This window comes from Biomphalaria glabrata, chromosome 9, assembly GCF_947242115.1.
Source record: "Biomphalaria glabrata chromosome 9, xgBioGlab47.1, whole genome shotgun sequence".
Lineage (NCBI taxonomy): Eukaryota > Metazoa > Mollusca > Gastropoda > Planorbidae > Biomphalaria > Biomphalaria glabrata.
In genome coordinates, this window is record NC_074719.1 from 2,354,091 (window position 1) to 2,368,039 (window position 13,949).

General features: G+C 33.5%; 1 protein-coding gene across 4 annotated transcripts in view; it reads left to right on the forward strand.

Annotated features, from left to right (window-relative positions):
• The window catches only part of LOC106067009 (golgin subfamily A member 2-like), a 38,230-nt gene extending 27,432 nt beyond the window's left edge, over window positions 1-10,798 (forward strand). For all 4 annotated transcript variants that reach the window (XM_056040538.1, XM_056040540.1, XM_056040539.1 and 1 more), the window contains 8 exons: window positions 194-352; window positions 666-800; window positions 1,770-1,908; window positions 2,393-2,572; window positions 3,148-3,254; window positions 4,236-4,410; window positions 6,019-6,169; window positions 7,261-10,798. In XM_056040538.1, the coding sequence (XP_055896513.1) occupies window positions 194-352; window positions 666-800; window positions 1,770-1,908; window positions 2,393-2,572; window positions 3,148-3,254; window positions 4,236-4,410; window positions 6,019-6,169; window positions 7,261-7,558 (1,344 nt within the window). In that variant the 3' untranslated portion in view covers window positions 7,559-10,798. The remainder of the gene's footprint in view (window positions 1-193; window positions 353-665; window positions 801-1,769; window positions 1,909-2,392; window positions 2,573-3,147; window positions 3,255-4,235; window positions 4,411-6,018; window positions 6,170-7,260) is intronic.
• The last annotated feature ends 3,151 nt before the right edge of the window (window positions 10,799-13,949 follow it).

A 13,949-nucleotide genomic window follows, 5' to 3' on the forward strand; every position in this document is an offset into this window, starting at 1 on the left:
CTACACAACTCAGATGGTGGCATAGTGACTAACTATCTTATGGCTTCATGTCACTCTACTATTTTACTTAGTTCACAATAGTTGTACATTTAGTCAAGTCTTAGTCCATCAGTTCTTTTGATCACAGTCTCTACTGATAATTACAAATTTTGTTGTCAAGAAATGATGTGAAGGATTTTCCTTTCCCCACCAGCTGAGTCACAAAGAACAATCCATTTCCGAGCTGTCCCAGGCCACACAGGCTGCAGAGATAGAGAAATATCAACAGAGTCAGATGTCTGACAGGTTACGGCATTACGAGGCCCAGGCCCAGTTGGTGGATACACTGCAGAATGAACTGACCTCTGCCCAGGTAAAGTGGTTCTCAAAACTTGCTAGGAATAGATTTATGAGTAAATAATAGTTAATTTGTTGACAGTTTGTCCTCTCAGACTTACTGTTTTGATGAGCTCATTAAATGGGTAGGAAAATCACTGTCTGTAGATTATATGAAACATGGAGCAATGTTGATGTCCAGATTAAGCAAAGTTGATCCTAACCTATATATTAGAAGCTGTAGTGAAAACAGACCTATGAAACACCTGAGTATTTATTAGAACACAATTTGAATGTTAAAATACCTTGGATGAAGCATATGTGATGTGTATTGATATTGTTGTTCCCAGGATATGATGGAAGCACTGACCACTCAGAACAGTGAACTCAGAACAATGTTAATCAAGGCCACAGAGGTCAAGTCTGTATCTAATCTGAAACAGGAGAATGGAGAGGAGTCTGCTGCTAATCCTCGAGATGAAATTGTGAGTTCTTAGTGCAGCTCATTTCTTGGTATCACTAGGGTAGAAATAAATATTACCAGTCATCTCGATTACTTCACAAAAGGGTGGGAGGTGTGGCCAAGAGACATAAACTGCTTTGCTACCTGTCAAGAAAGCTAGAGTACAAAACCTAAATCTAGCTGAATTGTGATTGCTAAGCCTCTAAAGGCAGCATGGAAACCTTTTCGTAGATGCCCCCTCACCCCTCACTAAAGAGATAGAAACATAGAGCACTAAGCATACTGTAGCTTGAAAGATGTTCTATTAAAAAAAAAATTTAACAAATAAGTATGGGTTCCTCCTGGGGGAGAAGATTTGGGTAGCCCCTTAGAGCGAGCAGTGAAAACAGTCCAGACATTAACATTGGACTATAAAACAATCAAAGACCGGTTAATTCAGCCACTCACTCGTATGAGCAGGGTTTAATCCATGAAAGTGGAGTGAGGCAATTTTAATGGCTTGACCCTTAACTAGTCTCCAGGGCAGCGGCTGATCAGTTCAGCATAAGCTATAGACCCCGACAGACACAGTGTCTACACCAGACGAGCGTGCAGGGGCTATGTCAGTCAGAGCTTAGTATTTTCCCTAAACCTCACCAGCAGAGCTCTGCACCATTTAACAAATAGAAATATAGAAAAAGGAAATTGAAAATTTTAAAGCCTTTTTTTTTGTCTTTCATTTTTTAGTCTAAATATTTTTAGTCTAAATATTTATACTATAACTAATTGAAAGCTTTCAAGAAGAAAAGAAAAAAGTTGAAGCTCTTTAAAAAGAAATTGTTTGGACTCCTTGAAAAAGCAATGAAATGGCATAGACTAGTCTAATTTATTTTCTGTAGTTCTTTGCAAGCTTTCAACCAGATATTAAAATTCTGTTAAAAGATCATTTTAAACAAGAATAAACTGGTGAATGAGATTTTGAATATGTTTTGCCCATGTTTGTGTTTGCTAGATTCAGTCTCTCCAAGATACAATCAGACAGTTAGAGAATGAGAGAGCCCAACTTTATGACAGTCTGAAAGAACAAAGAGCTCTGTCTGACAATCTGGGCATCAAGATAGCAGACTTGAATGAGGAGCTCATTAAGACCAGTAAGTCATAACCTTTGATAGCCTTGAGCCAAAAGTTCATCTTGAAACAAAGTTTATTCAGTTTGCTTAGTCACATGATGTGAGTCCTCTACTAAGTTTTAAATCTTCTGTTAGCTAGGTTTTGAATAGTCTAATAGCTATGTCTTAAAGTCTTCTGTTAGCTATGTTTTTTAAATCATCTGTTAGCTATGTTTTTAAAATCATCTGTTAGCTATGTTTTCAAATCTTCTGTTTGCTATGTTTTTAAATCCTATTTTAGCTATGTTTTTAAATCATCTGATATCTATGTTTTATATACCAGCTGATAAAGTATAGAGAGTAGATTCATGATCGTTTTCTTAGCCTTTTTTTTTAACTTCTGAAGCTTAAGTACTCGAATGTGTATTCTAAATGTCTGCTGATGTTGGCTTTAATTTTTTTATTGTCATTTTATTTAAGATGACCTATTTTTAGAACTGTTGAGATTATTTGTGTTTCACTTCAGGGACAGATAACTTAGACAGTGACAAGATCAGCAGGGGAGAGTACAATGAGCTGAAGAATGCCATGGAGATGATACAGCAGAAGTACATGCATGTGATGAAGGACAAGGCTGACCTGTCGGACAAAGCTGACCAGTTGGAACACTTAGTATTACAATTACAAGGGGAGACAGACACTATAGGTATTTTAGAGTTGACCAAGTGCTGAGGATGTTACACAAAAAAGTTGGCAACAATATTTTTTTTCCTTCTGTTAACATGAGACATTTCATTCGTAATATTGAAAACTTGACTGAATGTTGTTAATTGTACTGATTTCTAAAATATGTTGAAGAAGCTAAATGTCAGCAATGTCAACAAGTTAGTTGTGACCAAAAGTTTCCAGAAGCAAAGGATAATAATTCTAAAATTCTGTTAACATGTTCTGCTTCATGCATAAAATTACTCCTCATGGCTTTGTGTGGTGGTGTATCTGGCTTTGAGGCAAAGAGGATTGCTGTCAGCAGTGATAAAGAATTAGCCAAAAAATCTTAGTTCACAAGCTGGCAATACTTCTGCCTCAAGTGTATCCAGTTTCTCAAGCAAAAATTATACTTCATTGTCATGTTTATAAATAATTGCTAAATGTATCAAGTATATTCATTGCTTTTTAACATTAACTTCTGAAATCTAAATATTTTCAGAGTAATATTTGTTGTCTAAAAGTTGCTGTTTCTTCCTACAAGGTTCAATTAAAACTATTTTGTCTCTTGTTCAGGAGAGTATATTTCCCTGTATCACCACCAGAGGGCTCTACTTCAGCAGAGAGAATCCCAGAAAAATGATTACATCTCACAGTTGGCAAGAGATAGAGAACAGCTACAGGTAAATATGATCCTATACTTTAGATTTCACTTCTGCTACTTTAGATTTCACTTCTGCTACTTTAGATTTCACTTCTGCTACTTTAGATTTCTCTTCTGCTACTTTAGATTTCACTTCTGCTACTTTAGATTTCTCTTCTGCTACTTTAGATTTCACTTCTGCTACTTTAGATTTCACTTCTGCTACTTTAGATTTCTCTTCTGCTACTTTAGATTTCACTTCTGCTACTTTAGATTTCACTTTTGCTACTTTAGATTTCACTTCTGCTACTTTAGATTTCTCTTCTGCTACTTTAGATTTCACTTCTGCTACTTTAGATTTCACTTCTGCTACTTTAGATTTCATTTCTGCTGTAAGAGTTTTGTTTTGACTCTATGTATTCTCTTAATCACCCTTTTTGAATAGAATACCTTTTTCTGATCCACACAAAACAATTTTTTTTATGACAAGCTGTACTGTGAAGAGAGCACTCTGAAGGGGGTCAATAGAAATAGAGGAGATGAAAGATATTCTCAAAAGCAAGGATTGCTCAATCATTATCCATGCACCCATGCTATCTTATGATTGCTCCTCATAGCGTGGAGCTGTTTCAAAATACTATGCAAAAAAAAAAAAAAAGATCTGTACAAAATCTGTAAAAAATGTATAGCAGACCCATCCTACTTAATGTGATTGGCTTTTTAAACTGAAGATCAGACTTCACAACAATTTTAGAGTTCATGTGATTGTGTTCATCTTTGATGAAAATGGAAGAATCTTATTATTATTATTATTAGGCAAACCCTTTTTTTTTTACCATCACAAGCCTAACAAGTTTAATGCTTTTTTTTCTTTCTCTATTAATGAAAAGGAATTTTAGTATTTCTTTAAGGACCGAATATTAACATCTGTCTTGATCTAGAATAAATTGAACAAATCTATTGAAATAACATGTAAAAAAAAAATATGAAAACTGATGGGTGTCTCTCTCTGACTTGTCAGGACAAGCTTGGTGAGTTGCAGGCTCTAGTAATGCAGCTACTAGGGGAGAGAAACATGCTGCACAGCTACAACCAGGAGACCAAACTCTCCCCCCAGAAACAGCAGCCACAGCACCAGCAGCCACAGAAACACCAGCAAGCCATGAGTAATGGAACTTTGAACTCTTACAACAATGGTGAGTACTACCTTAAAGTTTTTTTTCTAACATGATAAATGTAACACAAAGCTTTCAGACCATGAGATCTATAGGTCAGATAATGTAAAGCTCATCTTTTTCTATGGCTGACGGTTAACCATGAGATCTATAGATCAGATAATGTTTTTTGTTTGGTGTAATGCACAAATTGTAAGACAAATTTCCTTACGGATAATAAAGATTATTATTATTATTATTATTATTAGATAATGTACAGCTCATCTTTTTCTATGGCTGACGGTTAACCATGAGATCTATAGGTCAGATAATGTAAAGCTCATCTTTTTCTATGGCTGACGATTAACCATGAGATCTATAGATCAGATAATGTACAGCTCATCTTTTTCTATGGCTGACGGTTAACCATGAGATCTATAGATCAGATAATGTACAGCTCATCTTTTTCTATGGCTGACGATTAACCATGAGATCTATAGATCAGATAATGTACATCTCATCTTTTTCTATGGCTGACGGTTAACCATGAGATCTATAGATCAGATAATGTACAGCTCATCTTTTTCTATGGCTGACGGTTAACCATGAGATCTATAGATCAGATAATGTACAGCTCATCTTTTTCTATGGCTGACGGTTAACCATGAGATCTATAGATCAGATAATGTACAGCTCATCTTTTTGTATGGCTGACGGTTAACCATAAGATCTATAGATCAGATAATGTACAGCTCATCTTTTTGTATGGCTGACGGTTAACCATGAGATCTATAGATCAGATAATGTACAGCTCATCTTTTTCTATGGCTGACGGTTAACGAAGGTACACGAGTAGGACGTAATCATCTTCTTTTTTAACTCTTTCTCTCCTAATTAATGATACCATCATTGATTTAACCCCATTAAATTAATGTTTGCTTTTATAAACTTTAATTTGTGTTATATAAAAAGGAGCAATTATGCTCCTATAATTCTAGACCAAAAGTAACATTTTCTGATAACAAACAAAAAATGTTGTTGAAGTTTAATCCTAACAGGGTAGAATGTACTAATGGGAAAAATGAACACTTCTGTCAAAACTTGGAAATAATTATGGAGATAAGGAGTTAAGTAATGTCTGTATTTTGTAAGAGGGTATTGCCAGCGTAATGATCAATCTTTTCTTTCCCCAACTAATGTCTAGTACCCATTAGAGTTGGGTGGCTTCAGGGGTATTCTAAAAATTTAAAGATTGAGAATCCCAGTGTTCACCAAGATTTGAACCTGAGACTTGTTTCGGAAGCCAAGCACATTTGTTCAGTGTTGATTTTTATTTGTGCTTTTTTGTTGTGTGTCAATCTTGGACTGGACAGTTCGTGTTTTACTTTAGTGATGACCACTACAAAACAAAGTCTTTAAGACTTTTTGTACTTACATATTCTTTTTTACCTGAAACTTTGACAATTCAAAAGTAAACCAGCATCCCCTGCAATCTCAATGTATTTCTAGATGGAACTTGTCAATGTGTATCCAAATGTATTAACATTCTTTGCCTGTCCACAGTCAACACCAGCTCATAAATGTATTTACAGTTGGAACTTGTTGGTCAATGTGTATAATTAACATGTTCACTTGTTTTGTCTCCTCTAGATTGGCCAGACTACACCAGCTCAGAGAGTGATACTGAGAGTGAGGTGGAGCCCATTGTTGGTGGCCAACAAAGGGCATCAACTCCAGACTCTGAACCATCACAGTTGTCCTTGGGCTCTCCAGAAGAGTCAGCATTACATCCTGCACATAGGTCAGTGCTTCTACGTTTTATTTCGTTGCATCCCTATGACATCTGATTGTTGGATATAACTTGAAAGTCTTACTATTTATATTTTGAACAATTTGTCAAACAAGGTTTAGTTTTAATTTCGAATGGAGGTCAGGGACCTTTTTTTTTTATCAGGATTAAAACATTTTGCTGACCAGTTTTCTAATACAACTTTTCCCAAGTACTACAAAACATATTAGCTTCGTCTTTGTTTTAATAAACTTCTCACTATTTAGTTCTAGTAGTTCAATGAGTCACATTATTTATTATTGCGGTAGGATGCATTGTTTACAGTATTTATGTAATAGGTTAGTTATAGGAAGTAAGCATCAGTTTTTTTTAACTTCCATATAAGAAGAGCTCATTATGTCTCATCAGAACGAGAACATAAGTGAAGTACCAAATGTGTATGGCTTTTTTTATTTTCTGAAAATTTTTTTTAATGAAAGTGCTGATGCTGCAATATCACAGTGTTTAAGGTCTACCCGGGATATTCAGTATTTTAAAACTTTGTTTTTATTCTAAGGTATTAAAATTATATATTTGTTAAAACTAGACATATTTTACATTTCTTTAATTTGGTTATTTATTTATTAATTAATTTTTTTTTATTTAGTTACATTTCTTTGTTTAGACTTAATGGGTAGCTGGTTCAAACTGAAAATAGGCGTTATTGGTTTCAAATTCGCAGTCTACATATGTATTGAACATGACTAGAGTAACATCTTTAGTAAAATCACTAAATTTAGAAATCCTTCAAGAGAGAAGACTTAAAAGTAAAGTAGCAATTATACATAAAGCACTGAACCATAAATCTACAAAAACAAAATCTAATAAAATACTCAGAAAGACACAAAGATAAAGGCACATTAGAGCATGGAATGGGTTGCCTGAGCTAGCCAGGACAACCATTGACTTGGCAGAATTTAAGTCATTGGTTAACATCCATGACTAGATGCATGACACATGACATAATCATCATCTTTTTTGAAGTAACGTCTGTATTGTGTAAGATAAGATAAGATTGTATAATGTCTTGTTATTGAACTTGTTGAACTTGTCTGTTCTTTCAGGTCTAATGTCTACAATGGACATACTAGAGAGGAGACTGATGGTGGCTACTCTCCTGATGATGAAGATAATGACATGCACCAGGGCCAGCACCTTCATCACCACCACCACCACAGTCACCATCATCACCAGCACACTCCCCCTTCCTTCAGGCTCCCACCTGAAGAGGACAAGACTGCCCACAAGATCCTGACACTGCTGACAGAGTTGGGTCACTCCCACATGGTGGAGCAGATCCCGCTTATAGACAGAAACTTTCTACCCTGCAAATTTTGTAAAGGAGCCGTGCAGATAGTGTAGCCTCTCTGACCCACATGTTGGCTGAGTTAAAGCTCTTGACTCACGTGTTGGCTTGAGTTGCATTGTTGCTTGGCGGAACCATTTCTTCACATCCTTTTAAAAGTCACTGGTGCTGGAACTGTGCCTGGACATCATAACTTAGACAATCTAATCTATTGCGTCATTAAAACTCACGTCGGAATAACTGGTTGCTCATTCTTACTGGAGCACATTTGAAACCCAAAGTTTCAGGCCATCTTTTAGTTTTTGTTTTTCTTATTTGTTTCGTTGCCTATTTATTGGAGTTCACAGATGAAAAGATTTCAGTTTTTATGAATGATTCATTGTGCAATTTAAAAAGGTTTGTTTTATTTCTGAGTATAAATTTTTAAGAATTTGACACTTGGATTATTAGATCAAGAAAAACACAAAAAAACACATAATCTGTTATACTGTTATCTGGGGGGTAAATGTATACCTGTAGCTGATTTGTTTAAGTCAGAGGCCTGGATAAATGAGTTACTTTTGTGTGATTTATCCTGGAGCTATGCCATTGATCAAATGCATAGAAGAAAGTCTGATCACAAATAAAAACATTTCTTGGTGACTATTTCAAAGGATAAAAATTAAGGTCATTTATTTGAGAGAACTTGTGTTGTGTTGTAACATTGAGTTTCAGGACAAATTGTTACATAAGCTTTAGAAATTGTCTGGAGCTCTTTTTAAGTTATTATAATTTATTATTGTCTTGAGTAAACTAATCAGCTTTGGACGAGACTGTGATTAGTGCTAAGATTATGGTATAACCTTGACCTTAGTAGTTTTTGTTTTTTTAAGACAATGCGTTTTTTTTCCTTTGTGCTTATAGAATGTGTCAGGTGACTTGATCCACTTGTAGACCCAGCTATTTATATTCTTACCTTTATTGCGCTTCATCACAGTACACATTTTATTTTTGTGTCACATTAATCTGATGAAAGATTTATTTTTTTAAATTTCACAGTTACTTTAAAACAAAGCTCAGAAATGGATTCACTAATCTTCATAACACTTGACACATTCCTACTGCGGCACACCAGTATTTATTGAGTCTAGCATTTGAGTTTTCAGATATCTCTGTTCTCCTTCAGTCATCTCTAAACAAAGTTGTGAGGAGTTCTTGAGAAGATTGCAGGATTTGTAGACTTGTTTATGTTATCACCATTGCTTCTAAGTTTGTGTGCTAACAAAGAAACTGACTGGTTAGGACATTTAAAGTCACCCACATTGTTTGTTTTTGTATTTTTTATTTTTTTTTTGGTATCAGTTGGGCATAGATATTCTTGGGTTTTTTATATTTTTATTTAGATAGAAGTTTTCTTGAGGACTTGTACTAGCTAAATTTAGGCTTTGTTGGGTTGAAATTCTCTAGCTCTTTAGTTTATGATTTATCATTGATCTAATTCAAACAGAAGTAGATCACTTAATATTTAAACAAAAAACATTCTAAAAGTAAAAATGTGTATATTGTAAAAACATTTTAAAAAACAGGTGAAAATCTATTATGGATTAAATTAATAAATGTACTCATATCCGAGTAATTAATTGCAAGCTATCATGTATGACTGTTTTTTTTTATATATTAACTGATGGCTTCTTATTTTTGAAAGATAGCTGTGTAGCCTGAATTCTATATCCAGTTGCTGAGTTGGCTTGACCTTGTCTTTGCTCAGGTCACTGTTTTAGTTTTGCAATGTGTTTTTTTTTCTTCTCTTCCTCTACTTAAAAAGAAATTCTGATCAAAATAAGTTTTAACATATATGTTGGCACAAGTATATCTCTTTAATAATAATCTTTATTATCCATGAGGAAATTTGTTTTACAATTGTGCATTACAAACACTACATGATTAGAGCAAACAATTTGTACTAAAGCAACACAAAATCTACATTTCATAGCCCAATGTCTCTTCAACATTACATCTTGAATTAACATCAGAAAGTTCAATTCTAGAATGATTGTTGCAATCACTAGAGTAAATCTGTGGAGACTATCTTTCAACCTTTACAAGTTAATGTGTGAAACTATAACTGTCTAAGTCAGAGCAAGATAGTTCTCAAGTTTGACCAAACTCATTAGTGGTTCGTGTAACAATGTTAATTTATTTGTTTAAACTGCAGCTTGTATTCCACATCTTGTATCTCTAGTTTAAAATACTAAGTGTACATTTTGTACACAATTACAGGATTAGATTTTTCTGTGTATATTTAACAACAAAGTGCTGGGTTTTAAAAGTACTCTTTCATCCTTGATTCACACAGATCTCAAGCTAAGTCCTACATCAACCTGGTATATTAAACTTACCTTTTTTTTTTTCAGTGTTGGCCATCTTTTTGTTATAACAATTGTTATATATGGTATATAGGTCACAGTGGGGCTATCATAATCAGATAGATCCTGTAATCTTCCATTACTTTTGAACAAGGCCATAATACCATATTTAAATCAAATATAACAATTCTTGACTGTCAACAGTATTGTCCATCTTGCTGTTATTTCTTACTGCTATTCTCTTTCCTCTAGCGTATTAAAAACCCAGCTGGTTTAGTTAGACTGGTTTTCTCTGAATGTGATATACTGTACAGCTATTGGCACAAAGGAAGTGGTCATACTATTGTATATATATATAACTTGTATATATGTAGACTGATGTACACTTGGCTGTATGTACACTTGGCTGTACACTTTGGGAATATTGATTTCATAACTCTTTTTCTGCCCTACTGTAAACTTGATTCCATGCCTGGACTCAACACAAAATATAATACACTGTTCACTTGGCCTATACAACATTTTGACTAGTATGATCATGAAATTAAAAAAAAAATGTTTATAAACATCTGGTATTTATTTAATATTTTATTCATTTTTTTTTTCTCTCTTCTTAGGATTTTATTGTTTCATTCTGATTGCTTCTAATGTAACATCAATGTGACTTTTTCAATCTGCTTACTTTTAATGTAAAGTCAATATGACTTTTTCAATCTGTTTACTTGTAATGTAAAGTCAATGTGACAAAGAGTTTCCTTCAGCTGTGTCACAGTTAAGTAGTAATCTTAAAAAGTCCCAGTCAACAATGAGTTGACAAACTGCTGTTCTGTCCTGGTCTATGCTTCACTGTTTAGTTTGTTCTCTGATGATGCCCTAATGTTGTTCTAACACACTGTTATTAATATTTCTTTTCCAATAACGTCAGACAAGAATAAAGTCCATAACAACTTTGTTTGGAGTTTGATTACACTTTTTATATGGGTTAGACACATTTTTGATTACACTTTTTATATGGGTTAGACACATTTCTGATTACACTTTTTATATGGGTTAGACACATTTCTGCACAGTATGATTGTCAAGGCTATTTCTGCACAGTATTTGTAAAGTCCATCAAGATTTATTGGATACAAACCATGTTGGTTAAAACTATGTAAAGTCATTTTTATTAAGGCTAGATGAAGTCATCTTTGTTGAGAATATGCCATGTTGAGGTTGTCACAAACTGTCTTTGAATACAAAGATAGTAATAATAATAATAATTTTATTTATAAAGCAGTAATAATAATAATAATAATAATAATTTTATTTATAAAGCGCTGTTAACAAACAAAATGTAGGCTCAAGGCGCTGTAATAACATTACAAACACAAACATGACTGTAGAAATCAAAAACTAATCTAAAAAAGTTTTAAACAAGTAGGTCTTAATGTTCTTCTTAAAAGTGGTGTAGCATGTTGTCTGTCTGAGATCAATGGGGAGTGAGTTCCAAACCTTTGGTCCATGCACTGAAAAAGCCCGCAGCTTTTGAGTGAGAAACGTGGCACTACTAAAAGCGTTGAGTCCATTGAGCGCAGGGCTCTCTGGGGGACATATGGAGTAATCAGTAATAGTGCCAATAATGTGCTATTTTATAGGAGTAGATGGGGGGGGGGGGGGGGAGCCAGACAAAGGACAAAAGAAACATTGAATATTCACCAATTAAAATGATGGGGGGAGACATCTGCCTCAGCCTCAAAATTATGTTCAGAAATTTTCTTGATTGATACAAAAATGTTCGTAATATCTAGCAGACACTTTTATGAAGAAAAAAAACAAACTAAACAGAATAAATTTAATATAACATTCATCATGTTAATTTGGTTCCTAACATATTGCAAAGAAAATCCTGAAAATTGTGTTATAATTAAATTGTTTAAAGTTGCTTTTTTAAGACTCCACTTTGGGAGCTTACAGCCCTCCCACAGAGGCCATCTTCTGCATTAGAGATTTAAAATTAGTCATTAGTTTGTGTTCATTATTTGGACTCTAATAATATGCACTTAGATGAGCTACATTTGTATTCTTGCCCTGAAAAGTAAAGCCTCTTCTTTTCTGTCTGTCTGTCATAATTAGATCTTCAAAGCTTAACTCTTTCAGTGCGAATTATTTTGATAGAAAAAAAATGAAGCTCTCCGGGATTTACTTGCTGAGAGTAACACTGCACTGTAAGAGTTAAAGCATGATCTTCTCTTTCTCTCATCATTTGAAAATATCTTAAAAAATATATATACATAAATTTATACACATTTTAAAAAAATAAATTGTTTAGAAAAGCATTTCAATTTTTTTTTCCCTCTCAAACACTAGAGGGATTAGAAAATCATTCTTATCATTGAAAGCAATTTATCTCATCACAAGTTGTGTCCCTTTCTCTTAAAGACTTTAAAATCATGATCTATATTATAAAGTAGAATGTGAGGCGTATGTATGTATGTTACTTATAGACATCAAAACCGCTTGACCAATCTTGATAAAACTAGGCAGGAATATTCCTTGGGTACTAACTTAGACCGTAGTGTATGTATTGTAGCCCTAAAACAAACTTACGACCCTCAAAAAAAAATAAAGTTGTCCGACTCTATTAAAGCTATAGTATTTTATGGATCTAGGCTTTGTTTACAATGTTGACATGAGAAAAGATCGAATAGATTTAGACCTGGATCTAATTTTAAGAAATACACTTTGCGCAAATAGTTTTTTACTTTGACACATGAAAATACAAAAGAAGATCCATTGATTTCATTATATTATAAAATTAACCTTCAATTTTGTGTTTCAAAAGCATTGTTTACATAAATTAGTTCCTGATATCTGTGACTACAGATTTCCTGGTGAACATTCTTTCATTAGACATTACCAAATGGTTACACATTAACACATCTCTCTACTGAGTCTATTCCTAGGCATAGGTCTAAAACTCTTATTGAACTCTAAGATGATAAAACTTCTTTTCGTAAAGATAGTTTTATGCTTTAACACATAAACATACTAATTATTGTCCATTCATTTCATATTTTAATCAAATTAACATTCAAATTTGTTTTTCTAAAGCATTTTTAATACATTCGTTCGCTGTTTGCTAAAGTTGCGTAGCCGTGTTGAGATAGGCCTATATTCATTCATGAAAAAAGGTCGCGCATGCGCAACACAGAATGAACTCTATAAAAGCCAATTTTTAACTCTAGATTAGTGTAGATTTAGATCTATGTCTACCTCAAGATCTACTTTATACTGTAACACATGAACATACAAAATTAAGTCTATTCATCTCAAATTTTAATCAAATATATGTAGGCCTACAAGCAAATGTTTTAATTTGAACAAATGGATTTAAGCCTATTAGCTATTTTGATTTGAGAGCTTCATTCACACTATTTTTACATTGACACATTCGCTTTACTTATTACATTATTATTTCGTTTAATTGTTTACAAAACACTCTCAGTGACTATATCGACAGTAATGCGCAAATAAAGACCCACGGGTTGCGGGTAATGTCTAATTCTAAAATAAAGTTTTAAGCATAGACCTGAACATAGCATCCTTTAAAATGTGACACCCATACACCTAAAACTATTTTTAGAATTTATAGACCAAATATGTAATCTGTAAGCTGAGTGACTAATAAAATGTACACTATATGGCTAATAAAATGTGCACTATGTGGCCAACGCAGATTGAAAGAAAGAATATTTATTCACAAGGTTAACACCAACATATTTTTTTTTAAATTTTTGACAGAAGCAAAGAGAGTTTAAAAGCATCACTAAATCATTGTTATAGATCAATAGTCTCACTCTCTATAATAAAGACAGTATATACATTAAAAAGTATTAGAATAATATATACATTTATGTATATCAAAGTATCACAGTTGTATTGTGTTGTCTGTAACATGGCTGCCAGTGTTTAGTACAACAAAAATCTCAGTGTATTTAAAAAAAATAAGTGTTGAACTTTGATAGTCCCCACAAAGCATTTAACAATTATTTTTAGAAAATCATTTGGAAATACGTAGAAAATCAATAAAGAAATATCAACATTATATACATGTCACACA